General features: G+C 31.6%; 2 protein-coding genes across 2 annotated transcripts; one reads left to right on the forward strand and one right to left on the reverse strand.

The window, feature by feature from the left end:
• Positions 1–702: 702 nt before the first annotated feature.
• LOC113396135 (uncharacterized) lies at positions 703–7,069 on the reverse strand. Its single transcript, XM_026633954.2, has 4 exons — positions 7,024–7,069; positions 1,682–1,803; positions 1,141–1,291; positions 703–994 (listed from the first exon to the last, which is right to left on the reverse strand). The coding sequence occupies exons 2-4, from the start codon at positions 1,792–1,794 to the stop codon at positions 776–778; spliced, it is 483 nt and encodes a 160-aa protein (XP_026489739.1). The 5' UTR covers positions 1,795–1,803; positions 7,024–7,069; the 3' UTR covers positions 703–775.
• LOC113396134 (uncharacterized) lies at positions 3,238–9,932 on the forward strand. Its single transcript, XM_026633952.2, has 4 exons — positions 3,238–3,535; positions 4,051–4,227; positions 8,557–8,684; positions 8,822–9,932. The coding sequence occupies exons 1-4, from the start codon at positions 3,442–3,444 to the stop codon at positions 9,608–9,610; spliced, it is 1,188 nt and encodes a 395-aa protein (XP_026489737.1). The 5' UTR covers positions 3,238–3,441; the 3' UTR covers positions 9,611–9,932.
• Positions 9,933–18,130: the final 8,198 nt, after the last annotated feature.

Below are 18,130 nucleotides of genomic sequence, written 5' to 3' on the forward strand. Positions count from 1 at the left end.
ATCGAAACAAAAAAGCATTTCAACATGTATATCTGCAAGATGTATTCCTTAAAATATCCTATAATAATGTTCCAATCGAAGAATGAATAAAGATAAACAAACCTTACACTTACGATGCCACGCAATTTTCTAACAGCTCAGTTATATAGTTCTTGTCTAATATATCTTTATTTATAATACAACATTATTCCATTAAACTACTCATATCTATCTACTTTAATTTTGCTTCCTAAGTTCCCATAACAGTTTGGTCAACGTTTAAATCCTAGAAATAAATTCTTAAAATAATGAGTATATAGATTATTCAAATTCTCGACCAATGATACCGCGTCAATTCGATGTCAATTGTTGTTTATGTGGCTTTCGTCCTCCATTGGTTGGGATAAACTATAGAACATTGTATTTATTAATCAGCGCATATCATTTTGCTGGAGTTTCATGGAATTTACCGAATATAAACATTACTTCCAAAGCTGTATGAAATTGGGAATAACCAGAGTCAGCTCTCATTTGTGAGCAACTCCCTGACGTTGTAGGGCCTAATGGCTATATTGTTTGTCAGAGGCTTTTGTTTGGGATAAATATTTATGACAGGTTATGTTAAATTAATATTAGGTATATTGGTTATTTTTCCATATATGTATACAAATAACGTGCATTACTAGGCTTGGATTAGGTTGGTTTAGTTAAATAAATTAAAAATAATTGTGTATTAGTTTATTAGTAATTAGTATAGCTGAGGGTAATATTTGCATTCAAATAATTAGAACATGATTTAAGCGACAAAAAATGCAGATTTATCAATTAAGTCGTCATTTTGGGAATGAAGAGGATATCGATAGAGACGATTTGAAAGTATCAAATGCGAAAGTGGATCTACAGTGTAGCGAAGGCCGGTGCACACGTGTAGGGCACTGTTGCAGTAGTACCCGCGGGCACACTTCTGCCCGTAGATATCATATTCCATTTTTTCAGTGCACGATTCTCCCGGACCCTGTACGTATAACAAAAATAATTATCCTCTAATTACTCATTATGTCATACTCAACTACAGCTAAGATATCCGCATTTAACAATAAAAGACTGCGTTCAGTTAACAACTTCTACATTTATACAAAATTTAAGAGTAAATAAAAATACCCGATAGCAATCCAAACGATTTCCGCATTTCTCGTTTAAATAAGTGCCCATGTGACATTTTTTGAACCGCTTGTTGCCTTTTACAATGTCACATTCTTCTTGTGGAAGCAACCAGCTGTGGGAATTTTCGCAGACGGGGCACTCAACGATTCTATGAAACAAAAAGCTTTATGTTATACATTTGTGCATAAATTGACAAACTGTTTTGTAGATTACACAAAAATTTATGCTACGTTTCGTCGAGCTTTGGAAACCTGAAGTTCAAACCTTTAAACCAACTAAATTTAATTATTTCAAACTTTACAATCGAATAAATTTTGACCCAACTCAACTCAAATTAATTTGGCTAACAATGAGCTTAATTAAATTCATAAATAATCTAAATTCACCACGCCAGTGATTCATCCTAGTAAAACTCCAATATTCATCTTTAACAAGCTTTAAGCAATTTTTCAATGAATATTAATGCAAATCAAATATATGCAAATAAAATTACCGTACCATATAATACATTGCACAACATCGATTGACACAGAATTACCCTTCCATTTCGGCATGTGCTTCATCTCTTTCTATAAGGTTTCTGGATTCGTATCCTCTATAATGAGCCAGGCATGTACCAGCTAAGATGAGGATAAAGAATACGGGATGCATTTTAGAGTTCTGAAACAGTTTACAATTGTCACTACATGTTATAAATAAGCGTTAAACTGAAAAATTACAGAACAGATTTTAATAAGGTTTACACCCATCAACGGAGTGATTCATGGAAAAGATTCTGTTGTGTAATTCATTAAGTTTTTGATAAATTTGATGATGAAATATGATGATGTCATACCATCAAATTAAATCATATCAACGCGGACTTGTCGTTAAGTCTTTATATAACGATAGAAATATTTTGTATAGACCCTTAATTGCCTATTCTACCCGTGTGGAGGGTAACTAGTTAATGCGTAAAATAAGAAAAATATGAACAATTTTATAATATCTCATTACTATATCCTATCATCGTAATATATTATGACTAAAAATGTAAATTGAGTTTCAAGATAGTTTTTAATTTTTGTTTTTTAAGTTGCATATTGTCATACCACAGTCTGTGTTGTTTTGTTATATTTTCAGAGCAGCTGTAGTATTATATCCAAAGACTATATACATATAATAATTTGAAATATAAAAGCTTTTACATTGTGATTTTTACTTATTTAATCTTATTGTATTTGAAACGATAACATGACTAGAATGATTTATACAAGTATATTGTAGCATAATTCATATTGAAATCATCTTTTATTCTAAGAAATTATGAATGAAACTCGTGGGAGTGTCTGAATATATCCAATGATATAAATATATACATTTGTATTTTAATGTTAATACCTTTAAATTAACGTACAAGTCAGCGTACAAAATCAAGACAGCAAAGTTTTGTGAAAGATCAAAAGCAATGTATATAAATCATTTATATATCTTCTTGAATTACAAGGATTTTTCTCGTGGCATTTATTCATATGACGTAGGTGTGTCCGAGCATGAACATGTTGTTTTTAATTTTAAACTGCCGATGCATGCGTGGTTTTTAACACGTATTGGTCTATTTTCATGGGTGTGACGAACACTTTTTAGAGACAAAACAAGTGCAGGGTTCATTTTTAAGAAATTTACATAATCAAGTATGGTTTTGTAGGTACCTAAATAGTTTAAAACAAATCAAATACACTAATGGTTATTGCTACTTCTCAAATATAAATGAGAACATTTATTACCTAAATATTAATATAATAATATTTCTAGTATTTTTTCTTCAAAAATAATAGTATCGTATATTTTCTGTATAGCCTTCAAGTAATTTCTGTAAAGCCACGTTCCACGATTTGAGGAACACGTAGGTCTATTTACAAAGAAAAAAAAAATACAAGTCACTGACACGTTATTTTAAATGATATCTAATTATGATTATTGACGTGGACATCGGTAACGATAATAATTCTCAATACACTATGTCATGCTGCATATGTTTAGATATCATTGCTATTTGTTAAGAAATATAGAGCTTTGGAATCGAAAACATTTTAATTCATTGGCAAAGCGATAAGTGCGATGCGAGTGCTTGCGCAAGCGCCGCCCGCCCAGCATCCCGCGCCCGCCCGTGAAATGCGCATTCGTGAAACACAACTCAAGTAATAAAGGTGTTCGACCCTTTTGTTCAGTGATAATTGTTTATAACTCGAAATATTTAACAAATAACTATCTTGAAAGTAATATATTTCAAATACGTGTTTAATCTTTACGTAAAAAATGGGAATGATTTCGCGAGTGCGCGGACGTCTTCGAAGTGATTCTTTCTCGAAGTTTCATACACTTAAATCTGAGGACAAAATTGCCAATATCGGTAAATTAATATTTTATTTGATGTTATTAATTGTTATCGTTAAAAATATTTAAGTTTGGAGCGTGTAGGTAAGGTTTGATATTTATGTTTGAAGTCCGAACGCTTTTGTCTGAAATTTCTCAAATATTATATATTACCTACATGATTGTAAGTGGACAATGAACAATACAAATGAATAATTAAAAAAAAAAAAAACAATTATTTATTTTGTTACTTTAGATAGTACAGCAGTGCTATCAAATGCTATATATAAAGATGTTTGGACTTCGTTGTTCAACGCACGCGTAAAATTATTAATGTCATATGGTGTGACTTTGTTTTCACTATTGCTCTAGCGTAATATTGTGCAAACATTATAAAAATACATTTCACTTTCCTTGTCACGATTCACACTTGTTCTTATTCTTGTATTGTAATGTAAATAATATATAAGATATGTGATTTGAAATTAAGGTCCGTAGAGATCATTTTCCCTGGATTTTATATATTGTAAATGCACGATATTTTATTTTCAGTGTGGTTAATATCGTTAGTATTTCTACTCCCATATTGGGCGCCCCGAGGACTACTGGTCGCGCTAGGAGGCGCATGGTTAATGGCAGCTTATACTTGTCTGGTACTGCCATTGCTTATCTCTGCTAACTACCGTTATCCTGCTAGGTGGTATCCTGCCGTCGCAAAAGTCGTAAGAAGTAAGTAAACAATATAATTTTATTAATCTTTTATATAAAATAGATATAAGTGATATTTACTTGTAAAAAAAGTAATATTTATCAAATAAATGCTACTTTAATAATAATTAAACACAAAATAAAATTAATAACGTTAATTGCGTTGAACAAAACTCATTTTAATTTACCAAGAAACATATGGGAAGGCATTTTTTTATTTAACAAGATAAATAATATTTTATTTTCATTATTTATACGTATGTGGATGATGTGTATAGAAGTCATTAGACTTTGAAACACTCCAATTCATATCCGATTTGGCATTATATTGAGTAGTGTTTGCCATCTATCGTAATTGATTTCTGACATTTCAGTTTAATCAACCAACATCAAACTCTATAAATAATGATTTAAATAAGACGCTTTATCTCACAACATACGAATTGGCTTAAGTTGATCGCTAAAAGTAGTTTTGGAAATGGAAACTCGATTGTATTTTGTGATTCGATGATTTTGAATGCGTTGTTTAAGACTCGCTTTTCGCATAAACTCGTACGTCACCTTGTTTTGTAAACAAGGGGTGCGCCATTCAGACTTAGTTATCGATCCATCTGCGTTGTTTATAAATCAAGATAAAAATAACGTTTTATTTTCAAATACGAAAATACTATTATTAATAACGTATTATGACAAGATACAAAACATATTGTTACGGTTGTGTAAATTCGCACATACCCTACACTATACATAAAAATAAAAGTCAATACAAAACATTCTTTGTTATCACCTTTATGAGATTTAATACCTTCATTTGAATAAATTTATAGCCTTGCGTCTTTCTAACCATATTAGCTGATAATGGAAAATGATGAATGAGAGAGTTTGAAATTAACTGTCAGAAAAGATTAAAGGAAAACAACTGCCATAGTAATATGGTCATGTCGTGAGATTAACATATATTACAACAAGAGTATTGTAGTCTAAAAGAGAAGGACAAAATCTAAAGCCACCTCGGCTCTTGAGTGTATGAGATATGAAAACATTTCACCCACGCGAAGTGGGTTCAGGAAAAGAAAATGTACTTTATTAAAAAAATCAAAAATAAATAAACATCTATTAACAATGTTTAGGTATTTATATTTTTCGTACAACTAATGCTCTTCCCGAAAAAGGCAACATGAATAAATGAATTCTAAAAAGAGTATAATGTTACTCTACTAAGAGTATGAAGAAGTTTTTATAATAAATACATATATTATAATAACGGAAATGAATACCTACATAATTTTTAACAACCTTAAATCTCAGATACGAATTTAAAATAAAAATAAACAAATCAAAGTTGTTTTATTTTAAGAATCGGGTCACGTCCGTTTTTGATATTTTAAAATTTGCGAGGAAAATCTAAAATATTTTTCTCTTGCGATCGAGAAAAAATGTTTTACAAACGAACATTCAACAACATGAGTCATGGGTTTATTACTAAACATTGTGTTTATCCAAATAGATTTGTGTGAAAATAAATTTGTCTGTATCTTTTTATCTGTAAGATAATAATATCTAAATATCTTTTATAAATATTTAATACTATATACTATGAACCCTGAAATACATTTGCACTCTTGAGAATTACAAAAAGTAAAAAGTGAAACATATAGTATTCTTTGAAATGTATATTAGTGTTACAATTTATTATCATTTTGACAATAAATCAAATCAAAATATTTTTTAATTATGTTAGTTTATAAAGAACTTTTGAATCAAGTTACAATAATAAATGAAATTAAAACAAAGACTACACTTTACATTTAAAATTTCCTACTAAAGTTTGCACAAAGAGACTTATAAAGAAATGAAATAAAAACAATAAAAAAAATATATTAATCAACGATGTGTAATGCGAACAAGATTTTAAAATTGATATGTATCATGGTGTTTCATATTATATGTATTTATGCGGGAGAGTCAGGTCATTGTCGAGAAGTTGAATGGAGCAACGGAAGCTGGCCCCGAGCCAGTGCATGTGCGTCACAGTCAGTCCAATTTACTAATGCCTTAAAGAATGTTTATTAACTTTTGATAAACATTCTTTTAAGCCGTCAAGTTTGATATTCACCAAATATCAAAAATCTCTTCGTTAGACACAAGTTTCAATCCCTCCGTATTTATTTCGCCGCGGCGGCTCAACTCAAAATCTTATTTAACTGCGCAGGAGTTAGGTATAGTGAATAAAAATGTGCACAGGTGCACTCTAATTCTTCGTTTTCCGACAATCCGATCACACAATATGTGCCAACTTCAAAACTTTTGACTATTATTGAGAATCCCCTGACAGAAAAGCCCAATATTTTTTAATGGCTAGATTCGAACCCGGTACAACAGTTAGTAAATATTCTAGATACTTTAAGCGGATGTATTAAATATTCGTAAGAGCTCAGAGCTCATGAAAAAGCCAATATCTATTTCGATTATAATAAATATATATATATGTTGCAGCGTCAGATAATTAAATACTTTGATTGCAATCTCTTAGTTTTTAGATTTGATTCTGGATGGCCACTGAGGTCAATCGCTCTTTGTCACGTTAGAAAAACATGGAATGTCAGTTGTCAAGAGGGATATGACAGATGTTGTCGCGGCCAATGAAATATTGTAAAAATCAATATACGATAATCCAACTATCGATTTGTTGTATTATTTCGTAAATATGTATGACGAAGATGGTGACCCCGAACCAAACAATCTTGCCGGCTCCCCGTCATATATATAATAAAATTTGTCTGTTTTATTCAAATGTGAATTATTTATTAAACTTACCAGAGTTGTGATGTTGAATGGTTTACTGTTGCTTCCGATGGATGGCTGCTCTGAACTGCTTTTGCTAAGACAAGGGTTGGTCTTTTATACTTTTCAACCCTTGAGAATATTATTATTAAAAAAGACACGGTCAAGAAAATGCGGTATGAAGCATTCAATATTATGTTGATATGACATATAATGCTTTACTTTGAAAGTTTAATTTGTAACGACTGTTAAAGCAAAAGAATATACAAAAACGAAATATCTCATATAATTTTTTAACATTTCGAAACTTCACAAATTTTTCAAAAGAGCATAACGATTTAGACATTTTTAAATATTGTACATCATTACCATTTTTGGGTAAACATTTAAAAACAAATAAATTAAAAATTATAAAACGATTTTCTTGACTACATACTGCATTTACCTAATTCATTATATCTGTCACAAGTTTTTTTATCATAAAAAAATATGTAAATAAGCAAAGTTCTTTGAATCGGAAAGATTCCAGTAGCCAATACATTGTGACAGTCACTACCTTGAAATTATGTTGCTAGGAACATTAATTTTAATTAAAGTAAGAATTAATACTGGTTTAATTGTTAGAATATATAAGCATAAATATAGAAATAAAACATACTTACATGTTATTATAAGTTGCTGTTTTCTATTAAAATCGAATACTTAGGAAATCAAGTTAGTAAATCAAACTCATTTGAAACTGATCATTTCCACACCCTAAAACATATTACAATTTAATATCTAAAAGAGGTAAATTAATTCAAACACGCTTTAGATATATTTAAGAAGGCTTATGATCCACCTCCTTTCTAATAATAACTGATCACCATAGAAGTAGTCATCAAAGAGGATGTGATGTTTTTGCTAAAAGCTTAATCAAAGAGCGCGAATTACAATAAGCATTCGATAGTATTGATCGATAGATTACCTAACTCCATGTCCATACAACCAATACGAACTTAATTATATATATCAGAAAAATATAAATTTCAACTTCAGTAAGCTGACTGTCGGACAAATTGTTTTTGTATTCAGGGGTCATAATAATTTAAAAAAGCGTAAGTCGTAGCAGACCATGTAGTATCTACAATTGTATATCTTCGTCCGATGATAATGTAGTCTCTTCTACACTACAGAAGATTACGGTTTCAAATCCGGGCAAGCACCACTGAATTTTCATGACCTCATGCTCAGCTCTGAAGTTGAAGAATGGATCATTAGATTTTATTATTTTACAAATGGTTCTATTTTGGACTGCATTCTGTAAACAAAACTTTGTCTCCGCAGACGGCAGCAGAGATTTTGTTGTTGTTTACTATGAACTCAGTATTGACGACACATAGCTCGAATTGTTAAATTCACTATTGATATGTATTGTTTTAAAAAAGAAAAATATATTGAAGCGATTAAATTTAAAAATTAAATATAATCTTTATATTCTTCAAATAAATAAGAAGTCTTCATGACATAGATAATAAACTATAAAGTATGTAGTAATGATAATAATTAATTATGTATTTTTCACAGAGATCATTCGTCGCCTTCGTGCTCCTACTGCATGTGTACTGGGAGTCCTGAAAACGGCGTATGCGCCAATTGATCGCGCCGAGAAATTATTTCTGCAAATGAACAATCTTTCCACAATGATTAGCCAGGTAGATATAGAATAAGGATATAGGTTAAATAATAACGACATTAAAAAAAATGTTATACTAAAAATTAAAACCAAGTGATTCCTGTACTTATTTCATTTTTATTCTACCATAAAAAAAATTAATATTTTCTTTTTCAGTTACTCTTGTTTACTGCATGTGATCGCCTCTTAGTATACCGTGGAAGACTGACCTGCCTCTACTCTTTAATGTTCTACAATGTTATCACATACTCAGTTAACTATGTGCGCGAAATTTGCACAAAAGAAGACTGGTCCCCGTACGTGAACGTGACTCGTCACTCACAAGTAAAACATCTCGCAATGTCCGCAACCAAAATAGTTTTGGAGTGGACAAAAGCAGTAACCTTCATAGTCACGATGACTTTCATTCTCTTGACGCTAGGATTAGAGCAAGGTTTGGAGCATTTCCGCCCTACGGCCTTATACACGATCGTTACTGGGACTTATTATCTTCTATCAGAGAAGACGTTCCTCGAATTATGGCCGATTGCCTTAACCGCATTGAAATTAGAACGACTTGAAGGCATGGAACCGCTATATTGCGGAGTTTGGGCTAGAGGTATCACAACGGCAATAGCAGTTCCTCTGGTCCCCATGCTTGCGTGGAACGAGCGTTGGAGATTAGCATTTTTGATCTTGTACATTTGTATCATTGTGCACGGCCGCCACAGACTCGGTGAAGCATTAGTAAAGTTGAATGAAGCTCAGAGTTCTCTAGCAAGATTCAGACGAGCGACTCCAGAGGAACTCTCTACTCTAGAAGACGTTTGTGCCGTGTGCCTTGGTACAATGAAATCAGCTAGAGTAACGCCATGTGCACATTTTTTCCATGCAGATTGCTTAAGAAAGTGCCTAGCGACGTCTGACAGGTGTCCTATCTGTGTAAGAGAATATATGTTCTGTTAGAGAAAGCTTAGAAATAAAAGACTGGTTGCTTAAGATTCGTAAAACATTCTTGTTTGAATTATTCGAACGCGCCTTTTTGTCTGACACATGTGTGATAAAGTTTTTGAGGTAAGATTAAATATGTAAATAAATACGATACATGAGTCACTACATTTAGTGACCTCTAAACTATGAGAGTTATATTAAACTGTATCGCAAACAGGAACATGTTATGTTCTGTTTCTATACAATACGTTTATTTGTACGTAAGTTTATGCTTTTATAAAAATGTAATTTAATTTTACGGTTATAGTTGTAATCGCTTAAAATGATTAAAAAACGTTAAAAAATAAAAGAATATTCAACCACAGATAAATAAATCAGTTTCACTACTTACTCACAAAATCATTAAACTATATCGAATATGTTCTTTATTAGTACTCCATTATATGTATTAAAAATGATATCAGTATTATATAAGGTTTGACGCCAGTATAAAAAAATATATACATAAATCATGTGTTTTGGGAATAGTGTTGAATAATATACATAAATATATATATATATATTTTTCACTTTAAGTAATATTTATAATAAAGAAAAACGTTTATAAAATAATATGACATACCAACAAAATCATTATACTTAGTAATTATATTCATTTAATGTCGTATAGGGTATAAGTATATAAAAATGGTGATTTTTTTTTGTCATCAGATTCATAAAATGTAGATTTAATTTAAAAAAACAAAGGTAAATGTTCTCCGTGTATAAATACTACTACTACTACTAATACTAATATATATATCAATTATTTAATGTTAATGTTTTGAACGGATGAAGTGCAGCATCGCAATGTAGCGGCGAGTTACAACGAAATGGACACTTGAAGTACCTTTATATATATATGCTGACTTTCATGGTGATTCAAACAGTGTCGAAGCTTTTTAATCTCGAACAAATATACCAACGTCAATTTTTATATAAAATATTAAACATTTATTTATGAACCAAAAAAAACACAATATTTCATACTTTGAAATATTGTCATCACAGATAAAATATTATTAAGCGTCTGTAACTTTAATGGATTTGTTACTATACTTAATTTAAAATTCATATATGTTTGTAGTTTCTGAGATATATGTGATGGCATAAGTGTCGACAGATAGACTAGGTTACTAAGTCTCATTACTATTTATTTTTACAATATTGTTTGTTTAATTTTTTGTTATATAGCGATAAATTAACTAGAATAAAAGCTTTGTGGTTTTGTCCTACAGAGATATCTAAACTTCGAACACTCTCATCATCATCGAATCTTGAATATTCGATAAAAATATAAATATTTATCAATTGTTTCTATGTTTTATTACAAACCTCTTAATATATCAATAATTTCTAATGGTTTTATTATATGCCTGCACAATTGTCAAAGTAGTTAAATATTAGTAATTGTCTACGGGATCATTTTAATGCTTTTGATTAGATGGTGATGTTGGATGGTGGATATGTAAGAAGTGTTTAAAATTTCACACAGCGCCAAGTTCTATGGACAGTGGTAACGGCTCACCATCAGGTGACCCAATTCCCAGACCAACTTCCGACGCCATAAAAAACTTACTTATACGTTTTCTTTAATTCTTATATTATTATATATTTCTCTAAATAGTAATGGTTTGGATCTGTTGAAGTTGTAACTAAAATATTGGATTTAAATTTAGTCTTATACAAACAACCGGTCCCGTTATTAGAGAGACCACTAGAACTGCCGAATTCCCCACAAATGTATTCGTCACTTGTTGGGTATATATATTTTGATTAGAAATTGATTTAAATTAATTTTATTAAATATGAATACAATAACTTTCAGGACATAGTAGACACAGGGTAGTGACCACGTACCATTAGGAAGCCCCTGCGCTCGTTCGCCTATCTATTTAAAAAAAACTATTTACAAAAAAAAAATGTTGAATGAAGGAATTTTAGGCAATGATACTTTGTGATGATGACTTTGGACACCAAGCACATTAGTACCGACTAGGTGTGAAATATAGTGTATTATATTTTTGGTTATTTTGTGCTTTCTCTTAACCAGCCTAATTATAAACCAAGTGCGAGTAGGTCTCGCGCACGAAGGTTTCCGTACCATTATCTATAAAAACGGCAAAAAAATCATGGCTGGAAAATCATGTACGGGAGCCACCATAAATATTTATTTTATTTTTATATTATTATTTAGTATTTGTTATTTGAAATATATTATCTGTGAAAATATCAAGTGTCTAACTATTACGGTTCATGAACCGTATCTATACAGTCGTATGAGATGCAGTCTGGTGACAGACAGACAGATGGATGGAATTAGTAAAAGTGTCCGTTTTACCCTTTGAGTGCGGAACCCGAAAACTCAGCTGGCAGCTGAATAAGCGATTATCTAACAGCAAATTTAGTTGGAGCATTGCGATTCTGTAAGAATTAACTTCGTATCTCACTCGTAAAATGATGATACGCTATTTTCATACGTGTATCCTATATATTTTGTAATTGTTACAATAAATATCGCGTAAAACATTTTGACAAATCACGCTGGTGTTTTGCGGTAAGTTTTGAATTTATTCTAACAGAATAGGTCTGCATTTTTGTTTATTTTTATTACGCAATCGCTTCATATTTGAACGTCATATTTTCTCTTAATTGATTGATTTTTATAAATTCCATGGAAAATAAATATAAAACAACACACGTTAAGGAAAAATAAGCAAATAAGTAATAAATACACCAGTACACAGAATATTTATTTATTATTTGTTTTATTTTATAAATATTATAGTTCTGAAGTTAAATATCCAATTCACAAAAATCAGCTATTTCAATCCATGCGCGACTCTCCTTTTTTATTTTTTAATAATGCTTTTGCGCGGGAAAACATCTTGTATTATATTGTAAAGCCATACGAATGACGTTCTTAAATCGATTATACTTTTATGAAATCAGATATAATAACAAAATATGAGTTTATTAAATATATAATTATAATATAAATGTAACTACATAAATAAGTATTTCTAACATTCGGCCATTCTGACTATAAAGTTTGTCCCCAAACTTACTCATCTCAACTAATCAGTTGGCGTCACGCCCCTCATTAATGACTACGGTAGCATTGACTGTAAAGATTAGCACCTCACCCCTCGTCACAGATTGTGACCGTGTGAGCCTTCCCAACCACCACAGTCCTAGCCAACTCCCGCAATCACAACCGTGCATGACTTCCCAACATAAAAAAAATCTTTTCTCTTCTATCTTGTTGGCATTTCACCCCTCATCACCTATGTGACCGTGAGAAACTTCCCAACAAAAATCTTTTCTCTTCTATCTTGTTGGCATTTCACCCCTCATCACCTATGTGACCGTGAGAAACTTCCCAACAAAAATCTTTTCTCTTCCATCTTGTTGGCATTTCACCCCTCATCACCTGTGTGACCGTGTGAAACTTCCCAACAACAAATAATTCATCATCACACTAATCAACATTTTTTATACATTTATATATATTTTTATTCCTTTTATAATATTATATTTTCTAAAATCTAATTTCTATATTAGTATTATATAAATTATTATCAAATCCAAAGATCAAAATCACAATCATATTTTGTAACATTATGCATTTTCTTACACACTTTAAATGAATATATAAAAGACAAAATATATTATTACAATCCAAACAATAAAAGTATTATTATAATCTGTTACAATTTGTTTTGAACGTACATTCATTAAAATTATATAAATTCATATTTATTAAGATCACCCAAATTATAAATTTAATTAGAACTAAGTTCACCATCAGAACTTCCTTCATTATCATCATCATCATTATAAGACATATTTATCCAAGGCTGTATACGATCAGCTGACCAAACATTACTATACCGGCCTTTGGTTATATTTGAACCTGGAATACTAGAAACCTCGTATCGATCATGGTCTAAAACATTTGATATACGGAATGGACCAGTAAATTTGGGTAATAGCTTTCGACTTTTACCGTCATTAGAAGGACAATTTTTTAAAATTTTTACTAAATCACCTATTTTGTAAACTTTAGCCTTCTTTCTAGTCTTATTAAATCTCAAACTTTGTTTTTCTTGGTCTTTTTCGATATAATTATTTATTTCCTTTGTTATAGTTTCTAAATCTTTATCATTTTGTCTCGTATCGGAAACTGTATCACCAAGATTACCTTCACCCTGTCCTAACAAACGTTTACCAAATAGTGCTTCAGCCGGAGTTTTTCCTATTCCCTTATTAATCGTATTATTTAATCCCCATTGTATTTTATTTACTACTTGGTCCCATTTATTCTCTCCTAGTCCGTCATTATATGTTCTGAGCGAATCTAAAACTGTCCGATTATATCGCTCTACTTGGCCGTTGGCCCTTGGAGCTGAAACTGCATTAAGTATGTGAGAGACTTCGTATTCTATGCAGAACCTTTTAAACTCGGATGAAGTAAAACATGTACCCCGATCGGAAATAATTCTGACAGGATATCCAAATAAACTGAAAACATCTTGAAGTGCTAAAACTGTTGGTGCCGTCTTTGTATTTCGAAGAGCTTTAAGAATACAATACTTTGTAAAACCATCTACAATTAGTAATAGATATTGATTTCCCTTAGCACTTTTTATAAACGGGCCTAAATGGTCAATATGGACCGTATGGAATGGTATGTCAATTTTTGGAATGCTATGAAGAAAGCCTTCTTTTGGACCCGCCGGTTCCTTACTAAACGCACAATGCAAACATGCCTTTACGTATTTAGAGACAAATTTTTTCATTCGTGGAAACCAAAAATCACGTTTAATTTTATCTAAAGTTTTCTCAGTTGAAAAATGGCCTATCTCATCATGGTTACGTTGGCATATTTGCCATCTTGCACTTTTGGGTACTACCCATTTTAAATCTTCCCCTACTTTACGATACAAGCGATTATTTCGTATAACAAAATTTTGTTTTATATCAATTAAGTCTTTATAACTACTATCTTCTAAAACAGATCTGATGTGTTGTATTTTTGGATCTGATAATTGCAAACTAAGGAGCCAGTCATCTTGAGATATTTGCAATACTCGAGTAAAGTGATCATAAGTCTGAGAATCATTTTCACTAAGAATAGGATTGCGACTGAGTGCATCAACATGTTGCATCGAATGCCCCGGTCTATACTCTATAGAGCAATCATATTCCTGAAAAGCTATCCACCAACGAGCAACTCGGGGAATAAGATCTCGTTTTAAAAACGTAGATCGTAAGGCATTGCAGTCTGTAAGGATTTTAAAAGTTTTGCCTATAAGGTAGGGGCGAAATCGGTTGAGGGAGGCAACAACTGCAAGGGTTTCTAACTCGTAGGCATGTAATTTTTCCTCGTCAATTGTAGTCTTGCGACTAAAATAAGCTATAACATTGAGTTTAGACCTATCATTTTCCTTTTGTAATAAAATTCCACCCAAACCTAATTTAGATGCATCACAGTGTAGTTCAGTAACATAATCGGGATTGAAAATACTTAATATTGGTCGTTGCACCAACTTTTTCTTTAATGTTAAGAAGGATTCGTTCTGTTGTTGCTCCCACTTCCATTTCACATTTTGTTTAGTAAGATCTGTCAAGGGCTTAGCTAGAATAGCAAAATTTTCGATAAACTTTCGAAAATAACTTGCTAAGCCTATAAACTGACGGACTTCATGTACATTCTTTGGTTCTGGGAATGAATCTACGGCTGTGATTTTTGACTTGCCAGGTTTTATTCCATCTACGGATATTTCTAGTCCCAAATAATCTATTACTGTCTCAAAAAATCTACATTTTTTAATATTTAAAGTAAGCCCAGCTTCACGAATGAGTTCCAGGGTTTGTTGTAACTTTAAAAAACAGTCTTCAAAATGTTTACCCGTTATTAATAAGTCATCCATATAAGCAATTGCACATTTATTTTGGGATTTATTAAGTATTTTGTTAATTGTACGTTGAAAAATTGCAGGACAATTAACTAATCCAAATGGAGCTCTACGAAATTGGTATAGACCATCAGGAGTAATGAAAGCTGTAAGATGTCTACAGTCTTTCTGAACAGGAATTTGATAGTAACCGCTCGCCTTGTCTAAACTAGTATAAAAATAATTTCCACTAAGGAGATCTATCTGGTCATCTATTCTAGGTAATGGAAAATGATCCTTTATAATTTTTCTATTCAGAGCTCTATAATCCACACATAATCTATATCCACCTGTCTTTTTTGATACAAGCAATATTGGACTCGCATATGATGAGTCAGACTCTTCGATTATTTCATTTTCTTCGAGCTCCCTAACTAGCGTTCTAACTATTTCTTTTTCTGATTGACTTAGTCGATAAGGACGATAAACTACCGGAGTTTCATCAGTCAGTTTTATGGTCAACTCTGTTACGTTAGTACAACCAAGCTCAGAGAGGTCTTGAGCAAAACAATCCCTATATGTGTCTATAAGTGAATATATTTTCATTTTTTGTTCGTAAGTTAAATTAGAGTTTAAAGTTATTTCTTCGCGAGGAATGGGTTTCAGATTCGTTCCTATTTTAAAACAGTGTACTTCTGACAAATATCTACAATTTTTATCTTGTCTTATTAAATAAAATCTGGTTATAACAAAGTTACTTGTAAAGTATAATGGACAGTGTGAAAAATTTATTACACTGATTTGGCATTTACCATCTTTTAACATATATAAACCCTCTTGGATACAATACTCTTTATCATTAACGTTTCGATAACCACCTTTTATATAAATTGTTGCATCTACTATTTCATAACTACAACACTTTATTAAATTTATTTTATCTACTTCACAATCAAATGACACATACAATCTATATTTCACATTAATTTCTGGTTCTAAGCAAGTTAAATCGTCATTATTAATCTTTGACAATATATTTAGTGAGTCTTCTGTCTTTGTAATAATCACATTAGGTAACTCAGTAAAGTTTTGCCCTACTAACATCTGCGTATGTAGAAAATTGTTAGCAACCACATATGCCATAATGTTTGCTTCTACGGAGTCTAAACGTAATAAAAAATTTGTTTTCCCTAAAGGTTGAACTCCAACATTTGCTATCCCACGTATAATTGGTAAATTATCAGTAGAAATATTTAATCCAAATTCAGAAGTAGTTTCGAGTCGTATAAGCGTGCAGTCACTTCCCAAGTCAACAAAACATTCAATTGTAAATAAAGAATTTATTACTGCCTGTTTATAATATTTAGAATTTTTTACGCTTGTACTTTCTGACAATAATACACGTTTTTCATTGTTCAACACATTGTTAGTTTTCTGCGGACAGTTTGAAATAATATGACCGAATTTATTACATCTATCACATTTTAAAATTGGTTTAGAGCACTGATAGACTCTATGCCCTTTTTCGTTACAATTAAAGCATAACGGTGAAAAACTATCATGTTCAGAATTTAACTTTGTATTTTTGATACGACATTGTATTGTACGATGCCCAGGTTCATTACATTTATTACAGAATAAATGATTATTTAGTTTATTTCTATTTAAATTAGAATTACGATAAATATCTTTGTGTTCTTTACAAACGTCTTTAAGAAATTTTAAGAGATCTTCAGGTTCTGTAAAACGAGCGGATGACGCTCCAGCACGTATTGTACGATCATCTATACCGTGTATAATGCAATCTACTGCCTTTTTCCCAAAAATATCACACGCATTTATTAAATTTATTTTCTCATAGAAATAATCATCTAAATTATCTCCTACCCTCATTCGTTTTTCAAGCATTTCTGTTAAAATTACTCCGAAGTTAGTTTCGGATGGAAAAGCTTTTCGAAGTAATATTTGCCACTCTGACCAGGTATGCAAGACAGTATTTTGACTATTATACCAATTTTTAGCATTACCAGACAACTTAGGTAAAGCAAAATGCACAATATGAGATTCACTCCATCCGTATATTTTTGCACACTCATTTACTTTTGATAACCATAAATCGATACGATGATTCTTTACAGATGGGTCAAATTCCGGTAACAAGTTATTATTATGCGGTAAACTAGGCTTTATTAATGTTTGAACAAATTTAGCTAAATCACTAAAGTTAAGTATTGCATTCGAGGAATTTAAATTATCTGCCTCACCTAATGCATTCAATGGCATGCGCTTTGGTACGGTCGATGACCTTGGAGAAAAAATTGCCTCAGGTACGTCATTGATCGATTGTTCCTGAACTGGACGGGAATGTCCAGTCTGGAACTCACCTTCATCGTTAACACTATCTCGTCCGGTCGCAGAATAGACTCTTGAAGTCGCAATGTCTCGTCCGGTCGCAGAATGGAGTCTCGGAATCGTAAGATCTCGTCCGGTCGCAGAACAGCTCAATCTTCTTCCAACGCCATCGTGTCTCGTTGCATAACTGTTTTCAGTCAAATTGATGTAATCTTGTCTAGTCGCCAAGTCTTTTGTTCTATTG

This window comes from Vanessa tameamea, chromosome 19, assembly GCF_037043105.1.
Source record: "Vanessa tameamea isolate UH-Manoa-2023 chromosome 19, ilVanTame1 primary haplotype, whole genome shotgun sequence".
NCBI classification, from domain to species: Eukaryota; Metazoa; Arthropoda; class Insecta; order Lepidoptera; family Nymphalidae; genus Vanessa; species Vanessa tameamea.